Source organism: Scomber scombrus, chromosome 18 (assembly GCF_963691925.1).
Source record: "Scomber scombrus chromosome 18, fScoSco1.1, whole genome shotgun sequence".
NCBI lineage: Eukaryota > Metazoa > Chordata > Actinopteri > Scombriformes > Scombridae > Scomber > Scomber scombrus.
Window position 1 is genome coordinate 27,574,182 of NC_084987.1, and position 17,119 is coordinate 27,591,300.

The 17,119-nt window shown below is 42.1% G+C and overlaps 1 protein-coding gene across 3 annotated transcripts in view; it reads right to left on the reverse strand.

Annotated features, from left to right (window-relative positions):
- Positions 1–12,103: 12,103 nt before the first annotated feature.
- The window catches only part of septin12 (septin 12), a 61,903-nt gene continuing 56,887 nt past the window's right edge, over positions 12,104–17,119 (reverse strand). For all 3 annotated transcript variants that reach the window (XM_062438538.1, XM_062438540.1, XM_062438537.1), the window contains exon 10: positions 12,104–16,827. In XM_062438538.1, coding sequence (XP_062294522.1) covers positions 16,662–16,827 — 166 coding nt within the window. In that variant the 3' untranslated portion in view covers positions 12,104–16,661. The remainder of the gene's footprint in view (positions 16,828–17,119) is intronic.

The window sequence follows — 17,119 nt, forward strand, 5'->3', positions numbered from 1 at the left end:
TGTTATTCTTTTTCTCTGAAGGTATCAAAGCTTCAGTTTTCTCTTGTTTAGAGAGAGACGCCATACTCCAGCTGGTGAAACAGGAATCAGAGAGAAAAAAAATGCAGTTGAGGAAGTGAATGACAGGGATGGAACTTCTCTCTCTCTCTTTTTCTCCCTCCCTCTGTGTGTGAAGTGTGTTTCATGGACTCACAAGTTCCTGTCTTTTTGGGATACCACTACCTTTTTCCATTTCTGTGTCTTATCAGAAATCAAAAAAGGGAGAAAAATTTGAAAAACAATTGTTTACATTGTTTGTTTTTTTGTGTTGGAGTTGCACGCTTGATTGGCTCATTGTTTTATAGTTTTTCCCTGCCCTCTTCATTTTTTTTAATACACATTTAATTTACAGATCTGGAGGAGAAACTGTTGTAAACTGTGAATGTTGTGTTTTTAATGGGGAAATGTGTTGTTGAGGCAGTGCAACATGAACAAGCAGTCAAGAGATAATTTGATGCTGGAGAGTTTTTCTCTCCAAAAAGTTTCATGAATTCATACAAGGCAACTGTGGGGCTACTGACTTATTTATGGACTCAACCTTAGAAATAACTTCAGTCAATTAGCAGCTTCATGCAAGCAATCTTGCAAGGTAGATCTAAAGTATTGTCAAAATTGGGGTACATCTAATTTTTGAATTAAACTGTACTTCACTCTTCTTTTCATATTTTAAATGATAACAGAAACACATGTTGGCTAGTCTATCGATTTTAATTTGTGTGGTTCTGAAGCTACACATGCATTGTGTGAACCCCTTAGCAGATGTCAGGTTACCTCAAAGATAAAAGGAAAGGCTGGGAGATTTCAGTGTATAGGGTCAGGGCCGTAGTCAGGGGATACACCATATTTTTAGTTTCTGTTCATTTTCAAATATTTCTATTAACCCAGAGTCAGACAGATGTATCATGTTTCTGTGCACATAGCATAACTTAGTTCAATGTATGAATGAATTACTCCAACAATCCATGGCTAACAACACTAAATGTTTTAATTGCAATTGGCCATTGATAGTATAATATCCCTAACATCGAAGCGAGAGAAATTAGCTCATATCAAGAAGCTTCTGTTGCTTTTCAACCTGTGCTGACTTGTCAGATTGGATAGATTTATCATTCATCATTTCTTGTTGAATGATATGTTTACTCTCCACAGTGTGCAGTGTTTTGCAGCAGCCTTTAAGATGTGTTTAGTTCCCTTTTCTTGAGCAAGCTGGGAGAAAACGAATGAATCCAGAGCCCATATAGAGAAACACCATCACTGCACCAGGGAGAGCAGTTTGAAATTAATGTAACCTAAAAAACTGATAGGCACTAATGCAGCATAAACCACCTCTAAATCCAAATGTAATGATAATCTGATTTATTTCAACTTTTGACCTTAGATTCCATGTTCCCATAAAGTGAGCTAAGCTAAGTTAAGCTTGGTATTCAACATGCCTTTGTACTGCCAAACAGATACAAAAAGGCATCTGGAAGTGTCTGACTCTGTGTTTGAGGGAAAAATAGTAAAACGTCCCATAAACCAAAGTATATATTTAACATGGAAAGATGTTATTGATGTTATAAAGCAAAAACAAATCATTTCTAAGCCAGTAGTCATGTTTTTTCCAGCTCTCATCTGATATTAAAAGGAGATGGATGAGTCCAACAGTGAGCCACTGTGCTGCTTTTTGCCTCTTGTGTGTCCCCAGATGTGCTGACTGCCAACTGAAGGGATTGGCTCAGTGACAGCCAGTATTAGGTTGTGCCAAATGCATCCGCAGCAGCGCATAAAGTGTAGCTGCTTGCCTCTAGCTAATCGCTGACTACACTGAAATGAAGTGTACAGTACTCTGTACTGTACTGACATGGCAGACCATGCATGTTTTAGTTGGTCTGCCTTTTTATTTTAAGAAGGCTCATTTTAGAGGTTGTCCTGCATCTGTTCATTGTATATAAGTATATTTATTTATTTATCTATTTATTTTAATTAATTTGTGTCTTATTTACGTGATTTATTTATTGAAGAGACATTGCTTCAAATTTGGGCCTGAATAAGCTTACGCATTGATTGCTGTTTTTTTTTTATTATTTTCTGACATTTCAGACCCCTAAACGAAATAATCTACTTTGTGCTGGCAAGATATATTTAACGTCATTGTCTTGAATGTGGCAGCAAAATACAGAGTATGGTATACATAAGAGCATTTTATGTCTGAGATTTACCTCTGTCATGGCTAAACAATGTTTACACTGTACTACTAAGATGACAAAGGGCAAAATTTCTGATTTGATTACGCAAGATGAGGATACTGTGGAAGCTTATTAATGACAAAACTATTGAGTGCCCTAAAACTAATTTAATCAAGTTTTAAGCATGATCCAGCAAGCTAGCTTTAGCACTAGCTTTGCTCACTAAAGCTTTGGCTTGGGAGAGTTATAAGACTTTATTGGAACTCTATGGTGGCATGTTTCGAACAAAACAACCTGGGGACGGCAAGTGTGCCGATATGCACTGGTGTATTTTTATAATTATTAGCCCATTATAAGTATTACACTATATTTATTAAAGGATTTTTGTTATTAACTATCCACTTGAGTGTTTGGAATTTGATTTTTATGCCACTCTTACTTGACAGGTTTGCACTACTGTATTCGTGGGAAACAACACAATCTGTCTCCCTGGGGCGACTTGCTACTAGTAACTCATGACTTTCATTTTTCTAGGTCATGGAATTATTACTAATTGGCTGCAACTGAAAGTTTTGGTTTGGGAAAACTAAATGTTGCTTCAAATAAATATGCCCACTTCTTTAAAATTACTATGTATTAATTATTATTATTTAAATAATATTATTTCTTCACTTATTTTACAGTGAACATGCAAATGTTTTTTCATGTGCAAAAATCAAGTCATTTTAAATATTATATTTGCAAATTTGCAAAAGTGTATAATCTGGTCCCAGTTCAGTTCAACTGAATTCCCCTGAAAACACATTTCAGCACAAACAGCCTGTTCCTGACTCACATGATTACTGATTAACTTAAATATGTTTTGTGCTCTTTCTGTAGTTTTGTCTGTAATGAGCTTCCAGAGATTAAAGTGTAAGTTTACATATCATGAACTCTGACATGCATTTCTCAACTACAAACCACTAACATCAAACCCTCTAAGGTACATCATCTAAGATACATTTTCTAAGGTAAATAATTCCTGTCACTTCTATTACTGTCTATAGTCTTTGGTCTACATCTGTCACCATTTTGTTACAACCCTTGTACAGCACAACTTTAAGTAAGCAGTAAAATAAATACTGACAGTTTACTGATAATGTTGAAATTGACAGAATTTGTGTGCTCTTTCATTTTCAGTGTATTTTGGCCACTGGTGCCTATAGTGATCATACTTTGACTGAAGACCGTCTTTGCACTGATTGTGCTTTGGTAGATGCTCTGGAACATTTGTATAAAATCATTGACTCATACCAACATCAAGTCTGTTAACAACTGCCAGAGCCAGATGTGGTCAGCAAATGATTTGTATTTCTGGTAACAGTGGAAATGAATTTATCATGTGTGAACCTGTGCTGCTCACAGATGCATAAGTCACATTTTCAATGGCAAGGTGAAATCATGCAAAGAAGGATTGATGTGGACAGATATGTTATTAGTTTCCTGCAGCTCTTAAATAATAAAGTGTAACATTGAAATGTATGGGGTGGACTAAATAACAAACACCACATGAAGAAACACTAACCAGTTGCCAGTTGACAAAATCCACTTAACTCAAGGTCCACTTACTATACAAGCTTTTTCTGGAGCTCTTGAATACATCATCATCTACCAGCACTTAGAACATAAAAGATCAAAGCTGAGGAATCCACCTACACAGATATATGTTACCAGTGAGGAGGTGGACAGAGAGAGGGAGGTGAACCAGGCGCGCGGTGCTCTCTAGGCCAATGTGTACAATGAGATGATGAAGAGAATCCTGACCTGACTTAAGAATGTACACTGCTAACTCAAAAAGGAACCATCAGGATCCTCCCAGTGGGACTCCCTTACAAGGCTTTTACTGTCACAACATCCAACCAGAGGAGTCAGCAGTTACCATAAACCATTCAATACTCTGCTGGTACACCCAAAGACAGGATCACCCCTGAGTGGAACATTGAAGTGTTGTTTGATATCCAACCCAACCTAATCCATCAGCACACAATCAATTTTACAATGGACACTTCTGTAAACCCCCACCCCCCAAATTTGATCAGTGACAAAGGTTTCTTCAACATGCAATGGAAACCTTTTTAGAAATGCTTGCTTTCAACAATATATTTACATTGGCAACAGCAGTATAGTTATAGTTAGAGAAAGATGGCAAATAGACTGTAGCTAGGGTAACATTAATGTAATGCAACAAAACACTTTATTAAGATAAAGTTAAAGGATAGGTTCATAAGTGGATATCTGACATATTTAAAGTCTTTTTAGCATCAGATTCCCTCTTAGTGTTTCCCTGTTGAGCTGTGGTGGAAGTATAGTAACAAAAAGACTTTGCTACTAAAAACACTGTAACGTTGAAACATAGAAGAAGAAGATTTGACTCATTTGGACGCTGAAGCTTCATATTAGCTTCACATCAACTTTTAAATACATGTTTACACAGAAGGAGGACTGTGGATTTAGTCCTCCATCACTTCCATTGTAAGTGCATTATGAAGGGATCGGCTAATTTTCTAAGAAATACTTGTAAACTGTTAACCGTTCCTTTATTGTTATGCAACTAAAACATTTTATAAAGTTAAGGTTATGGTTAACAAAAAGGCCAACATTAAACAACCAAGGTTTCTAAACTCTGTTCACATGCATGAAAGTCAAAGGTGCTACACACACAGGTACCATCTCTACCTCCACAACCTTACTTTCCACTCCACTAAGGATACTTCCTGTATTGGCACTAAACCTTGGTTTTGGATATAGATCATGAGTTGCAGAAACATCCAATATGGAATTTATTGAAAAGGCTACTGTGCTGTGACTTCACGTGTGACAGCTGAAGGAAATACTACTGCACAGTCAATCAGTGAAACAATGACTCTGGCCAAGATACTGAATGAACAACAGAGATAGACATGCATCAGCTGTCTGTGAATATTAGACCAAAATTAGTCACAGCATCCTCGATCATTGATCAACAGTCAGTGGATGGCTTGAGAAAGACAGAGGAGGAAATTCCCATCTGAGACACTTTGCACATGCACACTGGAAGTCTTGTGTGCTTCACTCAGTCAGGTTAAAAAACATACACATTTAAATTCACAGTAAATTGAGTCATGAAGGAGTCTGACAGCCACTGCTGGTTTGTTTTCAAGGTGACATGAAATCTACACAGAGGACAAATATTTGCTCATTTCAGACATGCTGTACATCCATTCAAACTAACAACTATATCATTGGCTGTTATGTGTCAGGAAAATTAAATTCAAAGTACTTTATACATCTGTCAATGGGTAATTTTAGGCAAGTGAGTTTGAAAACAAGTACACATTAAATTAATTCACACACATAAAAAATATAAAAATACAAGTATGAAAATGATAGAGTTGAACCGTAAAAACTGGTAAATAAGCAGCTTTGATACAATCTTTTTCTCATTTAAAAGTGGCGTGTGCCTTATAAACTGGTGTGTCATATACACCAGTAAAATGCAGAGAGAGGCCGGATCTGGATCTGGATATGGTTATAGGTCATTCCACACCACTCATTACTTGCAGCCAGCAGACAGGGTTCTGTTTAAGAGCCTTAAACATCACTGGAGGCTAGAGGAGATGGTCATCGCCAGGGAAAGTGAAGGCAGAAGACTGGACAGGGCATTGCTCTCCTCAGACTGTTCAGTCAAGTGCAGATCAAGGCGAGTATGTTTGCTTCTAGTGAGATGATAAGCGACTCCTCCAGCAGAACAAACCTCTGATCATCTAGGCCTACACCCAAGGCATGTGATGGTGCAGACTTTCCCCCATCAACTGCATGATGTCATTCAGTAATTCTACCCCCTCGTCAGACTCAGTCCTCTGTCGTCCCGCATCATAACTCCATCACCTCTGGAATGCCAGCTAGAAACAATCTCATTCAAATCTTATTTCAATTCAATTTCTTATTTCTTATTCAAGTTTTCTTACATAGCCAGTGAGAGAGTGACCCATGACCGGCAGCTAAAGAGCCAAGCCTCAAACTTGGAATTTAACCATCCATCCATCTTCTACCGCTTATCCGGGGTCGGGTCGCGGGGGCAGCAGCCTAAGCAGGGAAGCCCAGACTTCCCTCTCCCCAGCCACTTCGTCCAGCTCTTCCCGGGGGATCCCGAGGCGTTCCCAGGCCAGCCGAGAGACATAGTCTCTCCAGCATGTCCTGGGTCTTCCCCGGGGTCTCCTACCGGTGGGACGTGTCCGGGAGGCATCCTTACTAGATGCCCGAGCCACCTCATCTGGCTCCTCTCAACGCGGAGGAGCAGCGGGTCTACTCCGAGCTCCTCCCGGATGACCGAGCTTCTCACCCTATCTCTAAGGGAGAGCCCAGCCACCCTACGGAGGAAGCTCATTTCGGCCGCTTGTACCCGCAATCTCATTCTTCCGGTCACTACCCAAAGCTCATGACCATAGGTGAGGGTAGGAACGAAGATCGACTGGTAAATCGAGAGCTTCGCCTTTCGGCTCAGCTCTCTCTTCACCACAACGGATCTGTGCAGAGCCCGCATTACTGCAGACGCCGCACCGATCCGCCTGTCGATCTCCCGCTCCATCCTTCCCTCACTCGTGAACAAGATCCCGAGGTACTTGAACTCCTCCACTTGGGGCAGGATCTCATCCCCGACCCGGAGGGTTCACTCCACCCTTTTCCGGCTGAGGACCATGGACTCGGATTTGGAGGTGCTGATTCTCATCCCGGCCGCTTCACACTCGGCGGCGAACCGATCCAGTGAGAGTTGGAGGTCACGGTCTGATGAAGCCAACAGGACCACATCATCTACAAAAAGCAGTGACCCAATCCTGAGGTCACCAAACCGGAACCCCTCTAGCCCTGGCTGCGCCTAGAAATCCTGTCCATAAAAATTATGAACAGGATCGGTGACAAAGGGCAGCCCTGGCGGAGTCCAACCCCCACCGGAAACGAGTCCGACTTACTACCAGCTATGCGGACCAAGCTCTGACACCGGTCGTACAGGGAACGGACGGCCTGTATCAGGGGGTCCGATACCCCGTACTCCCGGAGAACCCCCCACAGGACCCCCCGAGGGACACGATCGAATGCCTTTTCCAAGTCCACAAAGCACATGTGGGCTGGTTGGGCAAACTCCCATGCACCCTCAAGGATCCTGCAGAGGGTGTAGAGCTGGTCCACAGTTCCACTACCCGGACGAAAACCACATTGCTCCTCCTGAATCCGAGGTTCGACTATCCGACGGACCCTCCTCTCCAGTACCCCCGAATAGACCTTACCAGGGAGGCTGAGGAGTGTGATCCCCCTATAGTTGGAACACACCCTCCGGTCCCCCTTCTTAAAAATAGGGACCACCACCCCAGTTTGCCAATCCAGAGGCACTGCCCCCGATGTCCACGCGATGTTGCAGAGTCGTGTCAACCATGACAGCCCCACAACATCCAGGGCCTTGAGGAACTCCGGGCGGATCTCATCCACCCCCGGGGCCTTGCCACCGAGGAGCTTCTTGACCACCTCGGCGACCTCAGCCCCAGAGATAGGAGAGCCCACACCCGGGTCCCCAGGCCCTGCTTCCTTACCGGAAGGCGTGTCGGTGGGATTGAGGAGGTCTTCCAAGTATTCCTTCCACCGATCCACGACGTCCCGAGTCGAGGTCAGCAGGGCACCGTCTACCCCATACACAGTATTGACGGTGCACTGCTTCCCCCTCCTGAGACGCCGGATGGTGGTCCAGAACCTCTTCGAAGCCGTCCGGAAGTCGTTCTCCATGGCCTCACCGAACTCCTCCCATGTCCGGGTTTTTGCCTCAGCGACCGCCGCAGTCGCCCCCCGCTTGGCCTGCCGGTACCTGCCTGCTGCCTCCGGAGTCCCACAGGCCAAAAAGGCCCTATAGGACTCCTTCTTCAGCGTGACGGCATCCCTCACCGCCGGTGTCCACCAGGTGGGAATTGAAGCTCTCTCTGACAGGAGACTCTGCCAGACGTTCCCAGCAGACCCTCACAATGCGTTTAGGTCTGCCAGGTCTGACCGGCATCCTCCCCCACCATCGGAGCCAACTCACCACCAGGTGGTGATCAGTTGACAGCTCCGCCCCTCTCTTCGCCCGAGTGTCCAAGACATGCGGCCGCAAGTCCGACGACACGACTACAAAGTCAATCATCGAACTGCGGCCTAGGGTGTCCTGGTGCCAAGTGCACATATGGACACCCTTATGCTTGAACATGGTATTCGTTATGGACAATCTGTGATGAGCACAGAAGTCCAATAACAGAACACCGCTCAGGTTCAGATTGGGGGGGCTGTTCCTCTCAATCACACCCTTCCAGGTCTCACTGTCGCTGCCGACGTGAGCGTTGAAGTCCCCCAGCAGAATGATGGAATCCCCAGAGGGAGCACTTTCCAGCACCCCCTCCAAGGAGTCAAGAAAGGGTGGATACTCTGAACTGCTGTTTGGGCCATAGGCACAAACAACAGTCAGGATCCATCCCCCCACCCAAAGGCGGAGGGAGGCAGGCTACCCTTTCATCCACTGGGGTAAACTCCAACATACAGGCGCCAAGCCGAGGGGCAATAAGCATTGCCACCCCTGCCCGGCGCCTTTCACCAACGGCAACTCCAGAGTGGACGAGAGTCCAACCCCTCTCGAGAAGACTGGTTCCAGAGCCCTTGCTATGCGTCGAGGTGAGGCCGACTATATCTAGCCGGAACTTCTCAACCTCGCGCACCAGCTCGGGCTCCTTCCCCGCCAGAGAGGTGACATTCCACGTCCCTAGAGCTAGCTTCTGCAGCCGAGGATCGGACCGCCAAAGTCCCCGCCTTCGGCTGCTGCCCAGCTCACATCGCAGCCTACCCCTTTGGCCCCTCCTGCGGGTGGTGGGTCCACTGGAAGGGGGTCCCATGTTTCCTCTTCGGGCTGTGCCCGGCCGGGCCCCATGGGTGCAGGCCCGGCCACCAGGCGCTCGCCATCGAGCCCCACCCCCAGGCCTGGCTCCAGGGGGGGGCCCCGGTGACCCGCGTCGGGGCAAGGGAAACCAAGGACCATGTATTGTACTCGTAATTTGGGTTTTGTGAGCTTTGTCTGGTCCCTCCCCCCGGACCTGTTTGCCTTGGGTGACCCTACCAGGGGCATAAAGCCCCCGACAACGGAGCTCCTGGGGTCATTGGGACACGCAAACCCCTCCACCACGATAAGGTAGTAGCTCAGGGAGGGGGGAATTTAACCAGCGAGGAACATTTCTAGTTTGAAGGACAGGGGAGAAAAAGCATGGGGAAAATGCCAAAAAACAAAAATACAACAAAGCAAAATCAGGGGCCACGCATCATCTGTGGATATGTATATGATGACAAGGATGACCCCAGGAGCCAATCTTATCTTCTCTCTTCTCTGTAATAATATGCTGTGATTTATACATTGGACTACATGATGTCCAACAACAAAAATATTCTCTATTGGGATATCAGTGCTGCATCTTGCATCAATTGAAATTCAGCCCAAACAGGTTTAGAAGGCAGACTATCAATTTCCATGTATAAAAGTGTGAGACCAAATATACAAATTATAGGAAAACATGACTACAATATTCTGTATGCCTTCATACTTGACATGCATCAAATAAACTGGTCTCATATTGTATGTCTGTATCATTCAATATAGTTTGTCTTATTTTCCAAGGTTTAGAATTAAAACTAGCCCATAATTTGCCACTCAGTCCACCTTCTCATTTAATCAAACCAAATAATACAATAAAACAACAATAAAACTATTGATTCATTACAATAATCCTAATTTATTTTGATAATGTCCCAGGTCATAGGTCAAACACATTCTATCTTCTTCACTTGCCTTCTATCACCAATGATAGGATATCTCTTCTCAACTGGCAATAGAATACAGTCCCACACCAAAAGGTTTCTTTTCTATCTATAAGGGTTTTTAAATGTTGAAGTTCTCATCAACATACATTTTGTGCAGTCACCAGAGGCAATGTATGTTACAACTCATAATTTGGATATATTAGTGTAAAAAAACATTAAACGTAACCGAGGGCCCTATTTTACATGGAGATGTAGTGGTGCAGTTTAATCCGGAGCATGATCTGGAGCCAGTGTACAGTCAGCAGATGGAGACATTGAGCTGCAGTTGGACGTGGTGCTTCCTTGAAGGGAATGAAAAGGTGATGGAGATGCTTAGAATCAACACTGAACATCAACAACAGACTGCATGTCCTTGGGGTGAATGTGGGTTCCTTACTGACTTTGTGTTTACACATGCTTTTGAATGTAGAGAACATTCAATACAGTTTTCCATAAGTGGCTTGCCTTTACTAATTGAGTAGAGTGCAACTCAGCGTGAGAAAAATGGCCTCACTTTGGATTTGATATGAAAAGTTTTAACAGAGAGCCTGTATTACCAACTGGAGAGGTGGCTATTTAGAAAGCAGGCAGGCATTAAATGGCATAATAGGAAATGCAGGATCTAGAGATTAAAAGTCATCCAATCTCAGACTCAACTACTTCAATTTTGACTACCTTATTTAATATCTTGTGTCTCCCAACTTTAACGTTACTACAAGATATGGAGCTATGTAAGCAAATGAAACCATCAGCAAGAAGACAGGCAATTCCTGCCACCAGGTCAGATTGCCCACCAAATCAGACTGAATGTACAGCACATGGACTGGAAGAGCCTATGTTTATCTTAAATGTAGCATTGTAGCATGAGAGAGAGAAATACATTGCCAGGATTAGGGGAGGTTATTCTCTTCGTTTGACTTGTCGGCTTCCTGATTCATTTAAAAAAGAGAGAGAGAGCACAAGGAAGAGAGAGAGAGACAGCAGTGGTTAACGAAGAGAGCGAGCTGTGATGTAGTGAGAACAAAGAAGTGAATCTGAAAATAAATATAACATATTACAGTCATTGATTTTACATAGCAACAAGCAGATATATTACCTCACACCATACACCCCGAGTGGAACACTGAAGTATTGTATGATATCCAACCCATTGCATCAGCACGCAAGAATGTTGACAGTGGACACTTCTCTAAACCCCCTGAATTTGTTCACTGACAAAGCGTTCATAAACATTCAGTGGAAACACTTTCAAAATGCTTGCCTTCTATATCTTTTTGTCGGCAACAGCAGTATAAATATGGTTAAAGACAGATCATGGGCAAATAGACTGTAAGGTCCAGCCACAGTCAATATCAGGTGGTAAATTAAAGGTAATGTAAGTGTAAATACTTCATTAAGGTAAAGTTAAAGGATAGATTCACAAGTGATATCTGACACATTTACAGTCTTTTTAGTATCAAATTCCCTCTTAGTGTTTCCCTGTTGAGCTGTGGTGGAAGTATAGTAACAAAAAGACTTTGGTACTAAAAACACTGTAACGTTGAAACATAGAAGATGAAGATTTGACTCATGTGGACGCTGAAGCTTCATATTAGCTTCGGATCAACTTTTAAACATGTTTGTCTATTGTGAATCCATCTTTTAACTAAATCACAGGAATACCCCTTTAAATAATTTTGGTGGTTGTCATCATGGAATTTACTAAATTGGGACCCTTGGGAAGATGTACTGTTGTCCTACTGACCTGAACCTACTGCCCTCACAAAGGTCCCTCTACAAGTAAGAGCCATGAGTTGTAGTAATAATGTCGGGCAATCCTCAGTGATATTGTCAAATTTAAAGGTGAAAATTCTCTTACAAATGTGATATTAATACAATTAAAAACTAGATGACATGCCCCTAGGTAGCTTCCCACTTTGTAAATGTAATACAGCCTTAGTGGTGGTGGTGCAGTAGTAAAGGTCACAGGGTGATTCAAAATCAGTAGGTTTATTACAATGACTTCACACTAGACTGAGCAAGTGACAAGTATTTAATTGTAAATTAACAGCGTTAACATGTGTATCATTAATACTATAAAAACAAAGACAATAACCATATGGGAACTGTTAGTACATACTGAATAAAACACAAGGGGTGGGAGGTTGACACAGAGGTTCAGGATTCAGAGCAGAGCTGAGAGGTAAGAAGACAGTAACATTGAATGTCATGCAAACATACATAATGTAAGTGAATTGAAACTGGAGGATTTGGTGTCATTGTGGATGATATGTGGCTTCAGAAGGAAACTGACATTTTGGACAGCAGGTAGTTAAGCCATTACTTTGATAAAAAAAAGGAAGGTTTATCTTATGTTCTTTGGTCACACAGTAAAAAACATAGGGACAGATAAAGGTGAGGTGAGACCAACACCATCACAATCCACACAGTGTGTCTCTAAGAATGGATTTGAACCTTCATGTATCCATGGAAAGATAGCTGAGCATGCTTCGCCATCATTAACATTCCACAAACCATTGTGTAAAATTTAAATCTGAGTAGCTGATAGGCCTTTGTCATAGGAGACATGTAGAAAAAGCACAGGTGTGAATAATAATATCAATTCTGGCTGAATTTCATTAAGCTGCTGGGACACTTAAATAGAAAGGAGCCATCGTTAATGTGAAACACCTGTTGCTTTTCCTACTATAGTATTCTCTCTTGAAAGGATTTGTCTTTAGTTGTGTTACACAGTTGCAACAGTAAGAGCTGAATCTGAACCATACCTACACCTGTAAGACTCCACCCAACTGAACCTGACTCTACTGCCAACTTTAAGACCTAAAAGTGACTTGAGAGTCAAAGTTGTATTTTTATCTACTGTCATGTGTTGCAAATATGACACACAGGAATGCGGTTGATTGGCACAGATAGAGAGAGAAATGACCCAATAAACCACAATAACCAAACTTGAATCTGACCATGACCCAAAACTTTGAGTTGGTTATGAGAACATCATTGTCTTGTTGTGGTGGGCCTGAGAGCTACAAAGGAGAAAATACACAGACAGATTGTGTAGCCTGTACTGGCCCTCAAAGTTTTATGATATTTTTTGTCATGACTTGGTAACAAATGTTCCATGGCTATTTTGATAACTGTGTTAAACTGGACTTGTGAATCAACTTTATATTTCAACATGTTCAAAAGCTGTGTCCCTGTGTCCAAAATGTCTGTAAGTAAAATGTTATTTTTTTCATGATGGCAAAACTAAGGCACAGATAGGATCAAAAATGAATACCTAATACATACGATATGTATCAACTTATCTGAGGGCGGACATTAAAGCTCCAGCTGAGGACTGGCAGCCACTGTTAATGCAGGGTGCAAAGCAGAGAAAGCTTTCATTGGATAACAACCTTAATTATCTTTGGAGAGTTTGAATAACAAATAAGAAACTAAAAAGGGTAGATTGAGGGAAGCAAATTGAGCCTCAAATAAAAGTAAATCAATGAAAAAGATCCTCTCAGTTAATACTTAACTCTCTGTGAACTGATGATGGCAGGCTGAAAACATGAGAACATTACATAATACAACAGAAGTACAATGATTATAGAGTATACTGAGCTGACCCAAGATTATGGAGATGAAGTGGTCAGTGCTGGATAATGAAGTCACAGTGAAGATTTAACAGGCCATGATCACACTAATGAGGATAAATCTTAAAATGCACAATTTTTCCCACTTGGCACTGGCCTCTACACTGAACTGGCCCTTTATGAGCCTCCATATTAAATGACCATTTAAAGAGTAACTACACCCAGTCTGAAAATCCTGCTCCGTGCTGTCCACATACAGTTGCACAATGTAACACACCTGGCCACACCCAGCTGTGATGTGGTCATAAATGCAACAGTGTGTGCACCAGTATTTCTCCTCCCTACAACATGGAGTGTGGAGTTTTTAATACTGGTCATTTCAGTGGAAACAAAGATTTGTTGATGATGAGAGAAAGAAGTGAACCATCCAACCACAGTCCTTATCAGACAGTTGCACCATTTTGACATTTGTAAAATGCATTAAAGGGGACCTATTATACTTTTCCTTGTTAAATGTTTGCACATGTTACCTACTTGAGTAGTTATAGGCATGTAATGTACTCTAGCATGCAAATAACTGACAGTGCAGGGAGATACTGTACAGTCATTTGGGGACAGCAGAACACTTCTACTTTCATTTCCCACATGTACACCTATTAACGAGCCACCATTATGTCACTAATGCTCTAATGCTCATGTAGTGAAATCCTAATACTGTTGTTTGTTTCATGGTTTGTTGATGCCACCTCCCAAGCAGTAGGAAGTGAGCTGTGATACAGCTTCCAGAAGCCTGGCCTGGCCTCATGGCAACATAGACTGATGATGTATGGGTTATGAAGAAACTCAATGTATTCAGCATTATGGTGCATGCCTGCAATGCTAGTCAGTGCTAATCAGCTAAGAGCAGCCACTGATGGGCTCTCTGACCTGCTGGAAAGGCACAGAGGCCAGCCATGCATCCAACTGGCATCCAATAAAAAAGACATGCTTCAACTGACCACAGATGTCTGACCACTTCTAAAAGCATGAAACATTAAGGTGAGGTGAAATACCTTCTGCGACTGCCTGCCTTCATCAATCTGCTTTTACACACTGAGTCAAAAACAGCCATAGTCTAGTAGTACTTCTAAAATGAATGCCTTCTATTCATTTTGTTCAGGTGGAGTTCTGGACAAAATGTTGACATTTTTCACATTCTGCTCCCAGCTGATGACATAATAGGACTTGTTTTTGTGGCACTGTCACAAGCAGCGCAGTTTGGTGTTTTCCTGACCCTGAAACTGGCTTTGACCGTCTGTGTGGTATTTTGGCACCTACACGTCGTTGATTAGAACTCTGTATTCTGCTTTTTCTATTGGAGACATCCAATTACCACGGTCATGATTTTATTCTAGAAATACATCACAGTGCAAATGCTGCTGTCACATCAGTTACAATATGATGTGAACATTTGCTATGTGACACACAGTAGACTTAAAACTGACAAGATCAAATAACACTTTTAATAACTCATTTCTATCATTATTGTACTTTCAGTGTTTCTTCATTTGTTGAGCTAAAGCTGTCATGTGTCACTGTGACACATTGGCTCAGCTCAATGATATTACCACATCCTCTGATCCATATTCACCTTCACCCAGACCTTCTACACTTCATGCTGCTGCAGACACATGAACCAAGATAAAGTGTTCTTGGAGGGGCCACAGAGTCCATTCACCAACACCTACCACCTTACACTTGCATGATTAAAGGAGGGTCCAATGTTTAGTTTTGCTTTTTTGTATCTGTGTCAATTGATACATAAACTATTTCAAAACATATTGGGGTGTAGTTACTCTTTAAAAGAGGTAGAAAGTCAACAAATGAAAAATTCTTCTGCTGTTTTTCTACATTTTACTAGCGTGGGCAAACATCTTTAAACATAAACAATGTCTTCAATTTTATCCCTGTAAGTGTGGACATGAACTCCTGAATGAAAAGAGAATCTAGCAGAGCTGACACACAGCAGGTACAGTCTAATCATTTAGGTTATATTTTCTACAGTCAGTTTTATCTGCCATTAACTCAGAAAAGGCAACCATCTTTTCATAAAAAGCAATTTCAATCTAACATCATCCACCTTTCCACAGCATGTTGGAAGACTTGAATCTTACAGAGTTGGAGTACTTCAGATTAGAAGCTCAACAGAGTCCTTTTTAGAAAGGGACTGAATGAGCAGGGGCAGCACCGAGCACAGCAGCAGCTTCATTTTTTCGTTTTGTGAGGAGGAGCTCAATTTCCTGCTTTAAATGCTGTCACTATTTTGGGTGCGCGCCAAGTTCATTGTTTTTTCTATTGTCTCTCTATTAAAACCTTTCCCAAAGCCATAACATGATGCTTTTTTCCTTACGATCACATATAAACACATTTGACCTAAGCACAAATGATACACTGCATTTCCAAACATATGTGGACAACCAAGCATTCCATCCCATATGTCAGCTACGTTTTTCCACCTGATGTAGGAACCTAACTGCAGGGATTTCATCTCATTGAGCCATAAGAGCATAACTGTTGTCAGTCAACCATGTTTGGCACTATAGCTATCCACATACTTTTGGCCATATAGTATATTATTAATCTAGCAGATACCAAGATGCTTACATACCATTGGCAGACTTATTTATGTTTCCTCTCATTGTTCCATATTATGCTGCCTGTTCGTCCCTATCCTATATATGTCACCATGCTTCCAGAAAATATATATGAGTTTGCATTCAAAAATATATCAATATCTGATGCATTTCTTATGACTCGCGTAAAAATTCAAATAGAATTTATCATTTAAAAACAATCCACTATTTGGTCCCATAATGAACAAAAGGGAAAAACAATTTAAAACATAATTTCTCCATCCCATTTTATGAGGGGAAAAAAAAAATCGCTTTCTTTTTCCCCCATCTCTCATTCTGATTGGACGAGTAGCATCAGAATTCCTGGAGTAGGAAGCTAACAGGAGGGATCAGAGGTGACTGTCTGATTCGCATTTGTCAGCAGTTCCGTTCTCCAGCGGCCAGGCTGACAGTCCCAGTTCACTGAAGTTCATGTTGCTCTCGTTGAGCCGTCGTACGCGGTAGGTTTCATAGTGGATGTTGTGTGTCACCTCTTTCAGGTCCTGCAGGTGAGACCTTTACAAAAAAAAACACACACACACACACACACACACACACACACACACACACACACAGAAAGATTCACAACTTGGTATCTGATTCATGTTACACATCAATGTTATTTCCTCCTCTGTGGACCATATATCTAGGAGGTCCTTCTGTAGGAAATTTCAGGTATTACTTAATGCAGCAATCACAAGAATTGGAATGTTCCCTAATAACTGCACTACCACATAAAAAACGTGAACATTTTGTAAATTCTCACTGTGCAATATCCATACATTCAATAACCTAAACTTCTTCCCCG